The sequence below is a fragment of the Anopheles arabiensis genome, chromosome X (genome assembly GCF_016920715.1).
Source record: "Anopheles arabiensis isolate DONGOLA chromosome X, AaraD3, whole genome shotgun sequence".
Taxonomy (NCBI): domain Eukaryota; kingdom Metazoa; phylum Arthropoda; class Insecta; order Diptera; family Culicidae; genus Anopheles; species Anopheles arabiensis.
The window spans coordinates 1,733,323-1,750,000 of record NC_053519.1 but is presented as its reverse complement, the minus strand read 5'-3'; the positions used below and the strand labels follow the sequence as shown (position 1 = coordinate 1,750,000).

The following is a 16,678-nucleotide window of genomic DNA, read 5'->3' as shown; positions in this document are numbered from 1 at the left end:
CGAAGAATCGAAGAAGGCACATTAGAAAAACAAATCTATTAATGGCGCGAAATTATTGGCAATTATTACAATTGCCAACTACAAAACTTACTACCCAATTATAACACACAAAGATAGCACAAAAGTAAACCCAAAAAAAAACACACTTTTCAAACCAGCCTTCCCTTGAATGAAACGATTCCCCTCGTACGGTTTCTTGTACAAACATACTAAGAACTGATTCTAATATTAATATATTGATATAATGAAGCAATACACCTTTTTTGGACCGTTCCTCCTGAATAAAAGTAATAATAAAGCTGATGACAATTCTTTGATTCATCGCACCATAGTCATCCTGTATGAGTACTAGTGATGGGCTGGTCGACCCGAACCTATCGGATCGGAGCCATCCGTAAGCGACCAGGAGTCGTTCGGGCCAACCCGCGGGTCAGATTTGATTCCGACTCTGACCTAGCGCAACCCGCTGAATCCACGGGTCGGAATCAATTCCGACTGGTTCGCACTCGACTCCGTGTCGGGGCGTGTAATGAATCGTACGACCCACCACTAGTACATACATATAGGCGTGAAATGTTTCAGTCATGTTGGCTTTTTGGCTATTTTTGTCACCCATATCCATTGTCCCGATATGTCTGGTTGCAAGGTAACACGGGAAAGGTGTAATGCCTGCAAGCAACATGCTCGCACGTTTTTCTTGTTCAAACCACTCACGCTCCACCAAAACACATATCTTTTGTGCATTCTATTGCTGTATTGTGGAGTTGTGTGTCTGTGAGTGCGTTTTCTCGAGATAAATTAGATCATTTTCGACATACCGTATTCTAGAGTGCATAACGACTCCCCTTGATCAATTATCCATTACTTTTGACAAAAGTTTTTTACCTTTAATTTTACAAAATTCAAAAACAACTATATCGATGTTACTAATTTGAAATGTCTCTTATTCTCTCTTATTCTCTCTCTCTCTCTTTCTTACTCTCTCTATCTTTCTCTATATATATATCTCTATCTCTATCTCTCTCTCTCTTTTCATCTCTTTATCTCTTTATCTCTTTATCTCTTTATCTCTTTATCTCTTTATCTCTTTATCTCTTTATCTCTTTATCTCTTTATCTCTTTATCTCTTTATCTCTTTATCTCTTTATCTCTTTATCTCTTTATCTCTTTATCTCTTTATCTCTTTATCTCTTTATCTCTTTATCTCTTTATCTCTTTATCTCTTTATCTCTTTATCTCTTTATCTCTTTATCTCTTTATCTCTTTATCTCTTTATCTCTTTATCTCTTTATCTCTTTATCTCTTTATCTCTTTATCTCTTTATCTCTTTATCTCTTTATCTCTTTATCTCTTTATCTCTTTATCTCTTTATCTCTTTATCTCTTTATCTCTTTATCTCTCTCTTTCTCTATTGTTTTCTCGCCATCCCTCTTTCTTTATCTTTCTCTTCCCACACTTGAAACGCTCACTCCATCGGTCAAAACCATCCCACCGACACAGACACCACCAACATACCTGATGTTGTTGAGTTTGTTGCTGCTGCTGCTGTTGCTGCTGTTGCTGCTGCTGTTGCTGCTGCTGCTGTTGCTGCTGCTGTTGCAGGGAGTTGTCGAGCGCGTTCTGGCCGCCCGAGTACCACCATTGGGTGGTGGGCGCTGTGCTGGACATGGTTGGGGGGTCACCGGGCCGCGCGACCACCGTGCTCATGCCGAGCCGGTAGTCGTAGGGCGCGTTCGAGGTGGACACGGTCACACCGGACATCGTGGTGACCGGGTTCTGAAAGCTGTTGGCCATTTTGTACGAGAACAGCTGCTGCGTAGCGGACGTGGACGTTGTGCTGTTGTTCCGGGCGCTGTCGTTCTGCTGTTGCTGCTGATTCGCCGCCTGCTGCTGCTGCTGTTGCTGTACCGCGACCTGGTGCTGCAGTTGGGCCGCCTGCTGCTGGGCGAGCTGCTGTTGATGGTGCTGGTTGATGAGATGCTGATGGTGCTGCAGTGTCTGCTGTTCCGTCGACGAGATGCCACCTGGCCACCAGACGGCGTCCTCACGCGTACCCCAAGCACCGCGATGGTGCTCCGACATCTTCCTCTGCTACTAGCCCGACACACAACCCGCGGTTTACACGCGCGCACGGCCAAGCGGCTGTGGGGTGCTGCTGCTCTTGCCGATTTTAGCTGTCTTCTGATACCTGCCTTGCCCACCGTTCGTCCCTTTGTGATGCGTGATGGGAGCGAGGGTGTGATGCGAGGCTGGGCGGAAACGATCGGACACGCGAGAGCACGTGGTGAAACGTGTAATGAAGATTTCGACAAGCTGCGCTTGCTGCTTGAGCCGGACTGCTTGTCGCGACGATTGGTCGTTCACGGTACAGAGGCAACAATTCGACACAACGGCTTATGGGAAGACCCTTGATATACGCGCTCACAACATCTAGCAGATCTCTCCGACGCTTATTGCTTTGTTTTAAATCGGTGCACAATGAGGAAACAGGGTACGATTTGTCTAAATTGAACTGAAGACCAAACAAAATTCACACGTTTTGCAGGGCGTTTGATGGAGGGGGGGGTGGGGACCAAATGCATACAACGAATCGCGAGAATATGACGATGAAGAGATGTGATGGGGATAAAAGGGCTTTGTCCGTGCTGCTAGACCACCAACGGCTGTCGACTGTCGTCTTTTTAGCGTGCTTCAGTCGAGGTTGCTGCTGCCGTTGCTGCAGCCGTTCCGATGGATGATGCAGGCAATAACAATGTGGATGTTGTTTTCGACGATCGACTACTACTGCTGCTGCTCCTACTCATCCTAGAAGGATGCGCGCACTGTCTGATTCTGAAGAACCGGAGAATCGGAGAATGGGACGGATGTGGGGAGACACACCTCCGTCGCTCGCGCTTGACTTCCACACCTCGCAGCACTGGTTCAGAGGCGTCCTAGGACGTACGCGGTCGCCTCTCGTGCAGATGGCAGCACCTGTCTCACGATACCTCTCCCTTCCCTAGTGTCGCCGCAGCCACTCTTGCTGCTGCTGCTGCTGCTTCCTCGAGTGATGCGACCAAACGACGACGATGCACAAGAGTGTCCACGCCAGTAGTGCATCAGGGGGGATTGGTATGGTATATTGGCGTTTTATCTGGCGATCTGTTTGGGTTTTGCACCTGGCTGGCACTCCTGTCCCCGCTGTTCTCCGCTGTGTGTCGCGATTGTTTGATGGTCACTGTCTTTTTTTTTTCTTGCTGTTTAACTTTCTTCTTTGCACTTGTGTTTGCGCGGCACACTTTTCTCTAATCACACACGACACGCATGTACACTGCTGTAACACGGGGGAGGGTATGCTTTTAGAAATGCTGCTTCCACGTGTTTTGCTTTTTCGCTATCCAAGAACTACACCACACTAGGGAAAAAAGGAACGCACACACACGCGCAATTGTAGAAATGTGGAAATAAGGACTACGGGGGTGGAGGTATATGATTTCATCTAAAATAAATACTATCATTTGAGTCTCTCTTTCTCTCTCTCTCTCTCTCTCTCTCTCACTGTGTGTGTATGTGTGTGTGTGTCACTCTATTTTGAGCACTTTATGGTTACGTCTTTCACTACGGCGTCGGCGCACCTTTCGACACACGAGCACACACGCGCATTGCATAATCCCGAGCCACAATCTCTGCTTACGTTTAAAATCGTCCTAACAACCGGCTAACAAACAACAACAACGAGTATCCATGTTTGAAACCATTTCTCTCCAACAACGAGTATCTATTTCTCCTCTCGAAAACGAACCTTCATGGGTGTTGGTGTGTTTGCGTAGTGTTAAAAATATATCCCTTTTCGATGATACGGATTTTTCATGGATTTTTTGTTTCCCTTATATGTTTCGGTCGTTCTCACGATTTTTTAGATGTTTCCCGCAATATGTGGATCATTTGTACCGATTTGCATTGGGAAGATTATAATTAATTGTGGGAACAATCCAAACATATAAAAGTGTTTTAAGGAGAGAGTTAGTACATATTAATACTAAATTTGAGCAAAAATACCCATTTCCCGAATTACATGTTGACCGAGGAACGTTTTATTCGACATACGCGAATATTCGAACTACGCGGATGCTTCGGGAACGCATAAAACCGCGTAACTCGGGCACAGACCCCAAGCGACAAAATCGACATGCTTTCTCGCTCTCTCAGGTTTACTGATCTATTGGGTAGAATGAGAAAGCATGTCGATTTTGTTACTTCGGACTGTAATTCTTTAAATTGTTATTATATATTAGTTTTACATCAATAAAACTGTGCTGTTTGTATACTCTATCGGCAAGAGAAATTAGTATGGAATGAATCTGGTTGTTTTTTTTAGCCCACCCTGTGCTATGCTTGCAAAAAGTATCATCATCCTTGGGGCTTGGATTACTCGGACCATTGATTTTTGCAGCATTTTCCTTTATTGCTTTGTGTCCTGTGTCCATGTGGACTTGTCTCATTGTCGTGTGTTGCACAAACTTCCTTCCACAAGCGGTTCAAAAAGGAGTGATTTGCAACTGGAAATGCAATTCACCTACAAAGAGAAACGTCGTTCGACCTTCGTGCAGTGCCCTGCAACGAGCATGACAGTTATGTTGTTTACGTTTGAGTGCGAAAACCCGTGTTCCCAATGAACAATTTCGTTCTATACCCCGATTGTTGCACCAGCCTTCCCATTTATTATTCGTATTCCAAGGTTTAATAACATTTGAAAACAAACGCGATACGTGCGCTTGTGTCTTTAAAACATGCAAAACAAATTAACACTTCTTCCTCCTTAGTTCTATCCTCTTTGCATCGTTCGTATGTGCAAAGTGGATTTAAACCTAACGATACAAGAATGAACAGTACCTTAAACAAAACTTCCTTCTTGGATGGAGAATGCTTCTTGGTGAAAGCCACCCCTCACAATATTGAAGGAAATACATAATGCCAACAAGGTATGAACAATTGTAAAACCTTAAAATGTATCCCCAGAAGGCACACGATTAACTACCGACCGAGGAACACAAGCTCCGAGCTGTCACTGTGTTGTAAATCCTATTCTAGGGATCAAAGTGAACTTAATGTATTTTAACGTTTTTGATGTTATTGTGCATAAGACCTTAACACACCCTGTTATCAATCTTCTTCTTCTTCTTTGGCACAACAACCGCTGTCAGTCAAGGCCTGCCTCCTGTACCCCACTAGTGAAGTGAGCTTGGCTTTCTTTTACTTATTGTTACCATAGCAGGATAATCAGTCCTACGTATGGGGGGGGCATGGTCTCTATTCGGGGCTTGAACCCATGACACGGGCATGCTGTAAAAGTCGTTCGAGTTGACGACTGTACCACCAGACCGGCACCAGACTGTTATCAATATTAGGGTTTAAATACTGTCATCACAGACAGTTGTCACATAGCGCAACGCATGGTACTGAACGAACCAGTATTAAATCAGAAGGTTTAACAACGTACACGAAGCGCAATCCGATTAGGACCCGAAGTGACGAGGGAAAAGGCTGACATGTATTCAAGGAGAGCAGCATAAGATTTGCGCCCTTTTCAAACTAGTCGCGGAATTGAGACAAATTTCTTGGCAAACTTAAATATATCGTTTCGGCAAGAAATTGTTCCGCGTTGGTTTCATTTTCCTACACACAGACACATCATATTCGAACGAACAATTTAAAAACCAACAAAAAACACTCCATTCGAATACAAATCACATTTGACAAATCACATGATTTGAAGATGGAATGTCCAAATGAGGCATGGATTGATAAATAATAATTAAGCCGGGAAGCTGAGAAGAATACTCTCTCATTTTCCATGACGATTCTCTCTCTAACACACACTTTTCACTTGGTATTCGAGGCGTGAACACTAGTTCCAACGCTTTTAATTTAAAAAGCATCTCTGGTTTGAACCTTTGTTTGTTTGAAAACGGATGTTGGAAAACACACCACGAAATATCATACATCATTCCAGCCTTGCTCCGAACGGGCAACGCAGCACAGGCCATGTGTGTGTGTTTTGGTAGTTGATACGTGTGCGCGTGTGCGTGCTTGCGTGCGTGCGTGCGTGCGTGCGCGTAGTAAAAGAAAAGAACGAAATTTTTTGAGTTCTTCCCCCCCCCCTCCAATGAATTTAAATCAGCTTTAGCTCGTGATCCATTCTGCTTCTCCTTCACAAAAAAAAAATTGGAGCAATTATTGCGATTCGAATGTCACTCTATATGGAAAATTCCTCAATTTTGTTCCATGCTAACGGCCCCGTTGGGGTAAAGCGCGTGTTGGGATTTGTGTTCCTATACTGCCGCAACCCCGTTGGGAATGTTTGCACCTTCCGTGCGTACTGTTTACAGGGTCGAGTTAGCGGGTTTGTAGCTTGAGAACAGCTTATTAGCTCAGCCATTTCGCCACATTCGTAACCCAGACAACAAAGCGGCCTCATTGCAAAAAAAAACTAGCCTAAACAACAAACATAAACAACGAAAATCCAAACGATTTTTACCAGGTTTACTACTATCACAGCACGCCGAGGAGAAAACGGAGTTATATTTTGTTCTGGCAACAGTAGTGGAAAGAACAATCGATCGTAGTATGATGCACCCCTTTTTTTCATTCGTTTATGACGCCCATGCACACACGCGACGGAAGCGGCGGCGGCCCGCTTAAAATCACAAAATGGCAGCAGTGCGAGCGAGAGTCAAAGCTGCCTTCAAGCGTTTGTCTTCTTTTGGCTCAACACGGCACGCACACAACACACCCTATTATAGGGCAAAGAGAGAGATGCGACTTCAAGCGACCGAGGGAGTGAACGTGTATGTGTGTTGTGTACTCGTATACATGTGTATTTGTTGGTGCTCGTATTCATGTGTGTGTGTTGTGTGATCGTATACGTGTGTGTGTGTGTGTGTGTGTGTGTGCTCGTGTACATGTGTGTGTGTATCGATTGCATGTACAGGAACGCGCGAGGCCACACAGCAGGCCAAAAGTACTATTTCACTACTTCGAACAGGGATTAAGAGCAATAATTAATGATTCACGACAGCACACATAACGATTTATATATGAACTATGACGCACGCTGGATATAACACACACACACACCACATTTACCCGACGAGCAAGAGATACGTGTCATGTGTGTTGGTGCGTGCCTGTGTATCTCCGCTGAATGCTAGCCACCCCCTCCCCCTCCCTCCCATACGCAAAACGCGTAAGAACTGCCCAAAAAGCGCGCGCGAAATGCAGCTGCTAAGGCACGCGGCCAATCTTTTGTCACTTCAGACTGTGGAAAGTTTAGAACCCAACACACACATAATAGATTTACACGCCGAGAGCAAAAGTCGGTGCGTGCGTGCGCGTGCTGGAACTCGCCGGCTGCGTTCGTTTCGACACGGAATCGATTTGGAATGATTTTTAATGTCGAGAACGTTTTGCAAGCTTTTTTGGGGGGTGTCTTGAGCCATTTTTTTCAATTTGGCCATTCTTTAGCAGCTCTAACGCTCTCGATCGGTCCCCAGGAGTGTAAAACGAAGCCGCGGTGTCTTCCCTGCCCGTGCATAATGCCAACATGGCGCTCTATGTACGTTGCTCTCTTTACGTCTCTCTTCCATCCTACCCACGGAGGCAACCGCCGCTTTTTCTAGTCGACAGAACACGCGTGTCGTCGTCTTGGGGTGGTCCGCCGCCATTATCATTGTGTGTGCGCGCGGGCCACTCTGTGACTCTGTGAGCTTACGCGCGCGGGCAATGTGGCGTGGTTTTCTGACGTTTTGGCAATGGATGTTGTGTCTCACGATTTACAATTCCCCTACTACACACGCAGGACACACGGACACACACACGCACACACTTGGAGCCAACGTGGTTGGCCATATTGTACCCGCATGATGTAGTTTTTTTTTTTTTTATTTCGAATACTCTCATCCATGTTATTTCAATAGTAAATTCCATCACACTAAGTTGGGTTGCAATATCCGTTCGCTAAGATGCCCCTTGCACCAGAACAATGGTTCCTATATAAACAAACACCCCTTTCGTTGCCACCAAGGATGTTATAAGAGACCAGAGGTGCTGGAATAGCTCTTCTGACAGCTAGCCAGAGCCATTCAAGAACCCGGGTGTCACTTTTCACAATTGTTAATGCGCAATTATTAAAACTATGTTTATTTGAAATTTAATTTAATTTCAAACTCATTAGTAAATGATGTTTCTTTACCAAATGTAACGTTTGTTTCGTTTCAAACGTCACAAAAACATAACATTATGTTATACACATTTTGAAGATGTATGGGATTTGGCATTGCAACTTCGCTGGATCAAGAACCCGCGCATCAGGAGGCGGCGGTGTGTCAAAATGTTCTGTTATTCACCACCTGGGTTCTACTAATATAACACAGCGAAAGTCCCTTAAAAACTTCGATCTGACCTTTCATTGCTTCGGCTCGCTTTTTTTTTGTATTCCCTTTCCTTACTATAAAGCGAATATAAATGGCGGCGCAGCAATCTTGGCAGAAGGACGCCATTGCGCACGCAGCACGCGGTGAGCGATCGAAGAGGAGCCCCCACGAGCAAGTCTGGGAAAGTGTGAGAGAGAGAGAGAGAGCACGGAGAGAACAAAACACGCACACAAGCCCGCGCGCGTATACTGTCGAGACACGTAATGAGAATGAGTGCCGCAAATGAGGACGCGTGAGCAGTCGGCAATTGTCGCGTCTCCTCTCATATTGTGCTCTTTCTCACGTAGGCTGTTCTGCGATGCGTGAGCTTTTCACTATGGAAACACGGGCGGACAGAAGCAAGAAAACAGCAATAGCGACGCGCCGTGTGTTCGTTACCGCTTCAAAGTGAAATGTTTTGGCGTATTCTCCATATGCCAGGCGAGCGCGTATGCTACCCAAAATCATTCGCAAACCCGCAACGAAAGAGCGACGGGATTGGAAGAAGATAAACCATGCAATTTGTGCCAGGATAAACAACAATTAGCATGTGAGGGCTATTTGGAAGGCAAAATTACTATCTCACACGCTTCAACCATTGGTATAGTAAGTGATATTACATGGCGACCGTATCTCCAAAACCAAACGCACTACAGCTATTAAGGAACCAGCAGAGTTCAACGAACTTATACGCCATGAATAGCGAGAAACATCGCACTTCTCCAACGCTTATTGTTCCCCACCAAACACTCATATACACGTTCGTATTCTGTGCTACGTGTGATGAGGAAGCTAAACTGAAAATGTACCATGGGTCGCGGCGTTCAAAAAAGAGAGGTTATTTTTGTTCGAATTGGGTTCATTTGTCCACTTAAGAAATGGTCTCATCCCAAAAAATAAAACTATCCTTCCCATTATTCGAAGGAACAGAATCAACGTTTGCCTTCGGTCACAGCTTTTCGCTCGGCGTGTATGTGTGTGTGTGTGTGTGTGTGAAAAAATTTCCAAAAACTAGACCGCAAAGCACTACCAGGGCACGCGAAGAGCGAGACAAACAGAGAGAAAATAACACAACACCACCCAACAAAACCCCTTTTGGGCACTCATGGCCCCGTGGCACTGAGCTGAGCAGAGCAGAGAAACCGGAAAGAGGAACCCATAGTCCTCAAAATTCTATCGTGCGTGTTTGTGTGTGTGTATGTGTGTGGCTGCGTACGTTAAAAAAGGTAGATTTTAACCACGCACGCAACCTCGTAACACGCACACACAAACACTAACACAAATTTACACACTTCCGGCATGGTTCGCGTTATGCAGAGTTTGTCCTTCCCGTAAAAAAAGCACATTTTAACTGACATTTCAATTATGCTCCCCCCCTCCAGCTTGAAACCCCCACATCCCCAACAAACAATTTTCCAATGAAAATCTTCACACCTCTTGCTGTTGTTAAGTGGCTTTAGTTTCTTCTTAAGGTTTTTCTTCTTTCCAAAAGTACCACCACATCATGCGCTCATGCTCAAAGGAATAGACATATTTTTACAAACACGCAAACACACAAACACACACACACACGGTTTACTTTTTCGATCTTTTTGCTCTATCCGCAAGCTTCCCTTTTTTTTTTTTGGCGTGACTACCTTTTTTCACGCATTTCCTTGTTTCTTTTGTTAAAAAAAATTAAAGAACTTTCGGTTCTGAAGGATGCTGCTGCTCTGCGATGATGACGGCTTGTTTGATTTGTGTGGCGACGGCGGTAACGATGGTGGTGGTGGTGGTGGTGGTGTTCTTTTCTTTAAATGAAGGTTGATTGTGTGTTATGTCGTTTGACCGGATATTCAACTATCGTTCGCTCCATGTTGAAACGACACAGAGAACGAGAGAGAGAGAGAGAGCGAGAGAGCGAGAGAGACAAAGGAAGTTGAAAACACCACGCGCTTTGCTTTTTGCCGTCCAAAATTGGAGGTGCTTGTATCACAGGTTTAATTCATTTTTCGATTTTCAACTTTAAAAAATCATAATTTTACTCGATTCTTCTTAAGCTGTTTGCTTAGTTTTTTGATATTTTTCCGGCCCCGCATCCAATTCAACACACTCTGTGCTCAGGGAAGCGCAAAAGAAAGCATTTACAAAAAAAAATTAGGCGCCATCGATCCCTTCCTTCCTGCGTCACGCACACTCTCACAAGAAAAAACAACACAGCTCTCTATAATGACACCCAAAACTCTCTCTTGATCTCTCTTGCTTTTTTAGGTTGCCGTTGTTGCTGGTGCTGCTGGCTGCTGCTGCTGGGGACTGCTGCTTTTGAGCGGTTGATAGTGTGAGAGACGGCGTGTGTAAGCGCTCCGGACCGAAAGGGCAACGCGCGCGGAGCGGAACGAAGACAGAACACCACACACACACACACACACACACAAACACGCACACGTACCAGCGCGCGCGTCCGCGCGCACACACACACACGCGCGCGCGCACACACGACACGAGTCGTTGGGGAACAGCAGCGAGGTGGGGGGCGGTCGCTGATGGAAGCCGTTAAGCAGCGCGCGTTAGACGCGCGGGTGAGGTTGCTTTTTAACACTTCCATTTTGTGGGGGGCGAGGGCTCTTCATTTTCTTTTCCCTAAACAAGCTGTAGTAGTAGTAGTAGTAGCAATAGTAGGGCTATGTGGTTGAGCAGTAAAATTGCCAATGAGTAGCGCCAAACTGTGCCATTTTTTTGCTGTATTTCTTCCGTTTCAAATTTTGATCTTTGAGCTTCTCTCTCCTTTTTATTTCATTTCGCGTAAGGTCGGAAAGAATGATGGCGGTGGCGGCGACGCGCGCGCTCACTACACACACACACACACACACACACACTTACACACATACACTCTAAAATGGAGAAATAAATTTTATATATACACAAACGCGCGGGCGCGCGCGCTCACTCACGCACACACACACGGCACACACACTTTTTAAAAACTACACTTTTTAGTTATGCGCTCGGGGCTGCCCCGAAAACGGCGTGTGGCAGAAGGAGTCGCACATATTATATTCCCTATCCCCCCCCCCCCCTCTTCTGACCATCTCTTTTTCTCTCTTTTTAGCTTCCATCCAACGTTTGCTCTCTATACTTTTGCCCTCCCTCTCTCTCTCTGAAAGCCCTTCTTCCACCAGCCTAAAAACAACCAACCAAGAAATGCTTTTTCTCATCTTAATTTATTCCCCCCCCGCCCTTCCCACCTCTCCTGCTTTCAGAGCTGCTAATAACCCAAAAAAAAACCAGTCCGTTGTTCGCGCTTGTTCATCCGCACACGCTTTTCCCGGATTTTCCTACGAATTCCGGGATGCGGCGCCGCTGCTGGCTTTGGGGTGATTGTTGGTGTGTTTTTGTTAATTGATTTCACACTATGCATACACGCACACGCACACGTACACACGGGCAGACGCGCGCGCGCGCACGCACACACAAACACACACATTTTCACCGCACACCATATTATACTCAGGGGCGGGCGTTGTTGGCTATTTCTGTTCGGTTTTTTAGCAAGGCAGCGAGAAAACATATTAATTTTTCTTTTTCTTTTAACCGCAATGGCTTGGACAACGTAGAGCGATCATTGTGGAACGGCTGCTGCTGGTGCTGGCGATAGCAAGCAAAGCCAACGAAAAAAAAAAGGTAGTGTCGTGCAAGAAAAGGCTCCCATTTTCTTTTCCTTATACACTGGTCGAAGCTCTATATATCGATCGCGCATTTAGTCTGGCACGGGAACACACACACACACACACACACACACACACGCAGGATACACTCGTACACCACACATAAGGGTAAAAAGCCACACACGTAGTTTAAGGGGGTGCGAAAACGCTTTTTTTTAAAAGGTTCCTGTTTTAAGCGATTTTTTTCCTTGTCTTCTGTTTAACACCGAAAAATGGCTCGCCAACTACTGTTTTTTTCCCTCATTCTCCTCGGAATATCCAAGAGGAGCAGCACAAGAGGAGTAGCAATGGGTCGGCGCACCCTCCAGTGGTTGAATGTATGCAGGGCGACGGTGGCGCCACCATACACAAGCACTATATAACTTCTACGCCCCACACCAGCGGGCAAATGCTGATGATGCTGGCCGGCCTCCTCCTCTCTCTTGAGGTGACGTTTCAACGCTTACGGTAGAGGCTTCCCGTACTATGCACTGCTGCTTGCTGTTCTGCCCGCTGTCGACCAGCAACTGTACGGTATGCCCGATGGCCGATCTGCCTGTACACATAGGGGGCAGCGTACGCTGTGTACGACCCGCTGTGTGTGCGCGTTTCGTACACGTTGGCGTGCTCGCTCTCCTTCTCGCAGCGTAGCACTCACGAGCGGGGCACTCATTATATCGTTTGTGCTCTCTCTGTGTGTGTGTGTGTGTGTGTGTGTGTGTGTGTGTGTGTGTGTGTGTGTGTGTGTGTGTGTGTGTGTGTGTGTGTGTGTGTGTGTGTGTGTGTGTGTGTGTGTGTAGTTGGGTCGATATTAGAGCAAAAGCGCGCGCGCGCACTCGCCTCTATCGTTGAATGTGCTCGAATACACACGCACGCACACACACACACTCGCATTAGACCGTTACAAAGGCACGCTGGAACGCGTAAGCAACCGACTGGACGCGTAGCGTTCCACCAGAAGCGCAAAGTAGGGAGAGCATGAACAAAAGCGCTCATTTCACCGAAACCGTGAACAAAAACGCGTTTCACTCGCGCCATTTTACACTTCCGTCATTTCTCTGTGTGCGTTCGTCCCTTCATTTGGGGGTAACTCATATTCTCACCGTGTCTCAAAATCAACCCTTTTCGCCGAAAGATGCGACAGACGAAAAAGAAAAAAAAACCATTAGTGAAGAAAGTAAAATTCTCATCACCACCGAGACAGGGCTGGCAGCTCTGGCCGACACGATTTCGCTCTCTCTCTCTCTCATCGTCACAGCGGGGGGCCTGAAGGAATCCGCGTGTGCATACGCACACAGCAGCAGCAGCGGCAGGGCAGCTGCTGCTGGATCAATTCCCACCTTCATCCTTTTCCCCCACCCGCCTTTCACTCTGTTGGACGGTGTGTGACATTGCAGAATTGAAGCAATTTGGTGCAAACATTGTTTTACTTTCTCTCGCCGCGTTTGCTCCAGGGGCTTGGGGCTTGCCGTGCCGCAGATCATGAGAGGGACACGCCAGCGCGCAGCAGTACTGTCGGAAATTCGGTTTGAATACTTTTGTTCTAAACGCGATTCTCAAAGGCTTTGGAATAGGGGTATTGGGGGGGACTAAAAGTTTTGAAGCAATTGTACCACACCACACCACCAGGGTGAGCGCAGTGTGAGTGAGCGTTACTTTGCTGCAACGTTACGACTGCAATGGACAACAGTTTCTGCTTGCGTTGAAATAAAAAAAAAAACGGAAAATATAAAATATTTTTGACGAAATATGCATTCTTAAACATATTGTTCAAACACTTGCAAAAAAAATTAAAGTTTTATTTTATATTAATATCATCTTTTTTGATACTTCCTGAGCCAGCCTTTGCTTCTCTATGAATGAGATACTACACAAAATCATTTGTGTAACCCTCGTTGAATGCAAATCATTAACAGAGTGAATCAATCCTAAAATGATCGGTAGTTCTCGCAAGCAGGAAATGTTGTCGAGGAATTGAATTTCCTTTCGTTTTGGCATATGATAAGCCATATTATGATTGATACTTAATTAAATATAGCAAGAAAACCCTAAATTCCACGCTCATTTTCACGTTCGAGCTGTGTAACCCCGAGTGCACTCGCTGTAAAGAAAGCCCAGCGATCGTCGTGCGCACTTACTAACAGATCATGCGCGCGCGCGCACTAACTGCAGAAATGCGGCAAAGGTGTGGTGGTGTGTTTACTGAACTCATTTCGCCGGTCGCCACATTCTGCCACAGGCTGGTAGTAGTCATTTCTAAACGGATATACAAATCGTTTGTGTGAGAGAGAGATATATATAGAGAGAGAAAGAGAGAGAGAAAAAGGAGAACCACCGAGACGGCGCGTTCGCAACACCACATTGGCACGTCACTAGCGCCATCAGTACGTTACTCTTGCGCGTGATGGCGCTGGCCAAACGGAAAAATACAGCTACACCCCGATATACACGCTATTAATGCGAAGCGGAGGCAATAGTGTGTGTCTCGAATATTAGCGTCCAAGTCCAATTTCGAGGATTTTCAGTCAAATTATAACAAATTTTAGTGTCACCCCCGTTGAATGCAAATCCCGTAGAGATGGCAAACAAAATAAAACGGATAAGAGCGTTGATCTTTCTACCTCATCACTTCCCCATTTACTCCTATTCTACTACTACCACCACACAGCTAGCTCCATACATATTACTACACCATTTGCCGACTGTTCCTCGGAATAGGTTTGTGTTGTGTTCTGTTTCTGTGGTTTGGTTTGTTTATCGTTGACGTTGTTGTTGTTGTTGTTGTCAGTTTAGATAAAACTTCTGCTAAGTAGCAAAATGCGCGCACACACACCCTCATACAACACACAATAGGGCGTCGTGCGGAGAGTACGTTCGTTCGCTGGCTAGTTTTGTTGATGTTTGGCTTAAGCCTACAAGAGCGTGCCTGTGTTCCTTTTCCCCACTGCTTTGGTTATGTTTCTTAAGTACAGATTCCTTTGAGCAAGATTATCAAAACACACACACATGTGTGTGTGGGTCCCACATACGCTATAGTTTCTTTAGTGCTCGAAATGCTAGTAAAGTTGCGAAGAAGGTGTTGGAAACAACGGTTGAGCTGATGGCAGACGGGCTAAAGGTAGCAGGATATGGTTGGGGTCCCAGCATCTCTATTCATCCGCATACTACACAACACACATACACACACACACAAAACACACGAAACAAGTGTCATTCTACACTGTCGCCACACAAGCGCACGCAAACAGCATACAGCGGGGACGGGAGTTTGAATTTCCAATCAAGTCCAAGGACCAACGCATATGGGGGGGGTGAAGGTAGCTTGAGCCACAGCACTGCTATAGTACTACTACCACCACCACCACAACACGTTTATTATTTCTTGTCCCTTTTATAGTACCCCCCTGTTGCTGTTGTTGCTGCTGCTGCTGCTGCTGTTTTGGAAAGGTAACTTGATTGGCTTTTTCTGCGGCGACCGCTTGCCTCGAGGTTTTGTTTTCCTGCTCTTCCTGCACGCACAACAACGACAGTACAACAACAAAAAAACAGACCGTACACACACACATACACACACTGTCTATTGCCCTACTACAGCACGCGATAGGGCAAACCGCTGCTGCTGCTGGCTAAGCCTGGCGCTTATGGTACCGTTTGGGTTGCGCGTTTTCGCTGCTCGCTGCCGCTTGGTATGATACACTTCACTCACCGTGCGGTAGGAAAATACGGTGCGCTGCACAACGGCTGCCCGACAGAGGGCAAGGCAATCGCGCAGTACATAGGCGGCACGAGCGAGACGAAGATACTCTCTTCTACACAAATCACGCACACACACGCCGTTTCTTGCCTGCCTTGTCTTCTCTTTCATGGGTTAATATTCTCTCACTCTATCTCACACTATCTCTCTCACTCTCTCTCTCACACTATCTCTATGTCTCTCTCTCTCACTCACTTTCTATAGATACATATTCCAAGCGGCATGCTGCTGGCTATGGGTGTGCGTGTGATTTCATTTCATTTTTTCACACCATTAAATTTGAAAACCTCAACGAATGGGAAATTGAAAAAAACAAAACCCCAAAAACTGCTGCTGCTGCTCCCAAGAAGCTCCAATGCAACATGCTTAACGTTGTGTGGAGGGGAGGGGGAAGGGAGGTTGGGTTTGGTTGTTAAATGCAGGGAAGCGGGTGTTGGAAAATATTTCTTCAATACACAACACCACAGTGCGGGTGGATGTGTGTGTGTGTGTATTTTAGCGTCCAACACCGTCCAGAAATACCCTAACAAGATGTGTTAGTGAAAAGTCAAATTGCCTGCGAAAAAGCAACGACGTCAACGTAGACTACCAAGCGAAATCCCCACTAACCCCCAACCGCTTCCACCCAGCCCCCATCCATCCCGTAACCAGCCAGCCACCGCTTCCACTCCCCACTTAAGGCATCTTTTGTTGGTGCATGTCACTGTTTTTTTTATTTCTCTCTCTCTCTCTCTCTCTCTCTCTCTTTTCTCTCTCTTTCTCTCACCTTCCGGATGGAATGCGTCATTCCC

At 46.0% G+C, this 16,678-nt stretch overlaps 1 protein-coding gene across 6 annotated transcripts in view; it reads right to left on the bottom strand.

The window, feature by feature from the left end:
* Positions 1 to 15,885, bottom strand: part of LOC120906095 (high mobility group protein DSP1) — a 17,526-nt gene extending 1,641 nt beyond the window's left edge. The window contains exons 1-2 of one of the 6 annotated variants that reach the window (XM_040317542.1): positions 15,782 to 15,885; positions 1,516 to 3,394 (exon numbers count right to left, since the gene is read on the bottom strand). In XM_040317542.1, the coding sequence (XP_040173476.1) occupies positions 1,516 to 2,082 (567 nt within the window). In that variant the 5' untranslated portion in view covers positions 2,083 to 3,394; positions 15,782 to 15,885. Of the gene's footprint in view, positions 1 to 1,515; positions 3,395 to 12,600; positions 12,728 to 15,781 lie in introns of those variants that run through there. The other 5 variants (XM_040317546.1, XM_040317541.1, XM_040317544.1 and 2 more) reach the window with 5 other exon arrangements.
* Between the last annotated feature and the right edge of the window lie 793 nt (positions 15,886 to 16,678).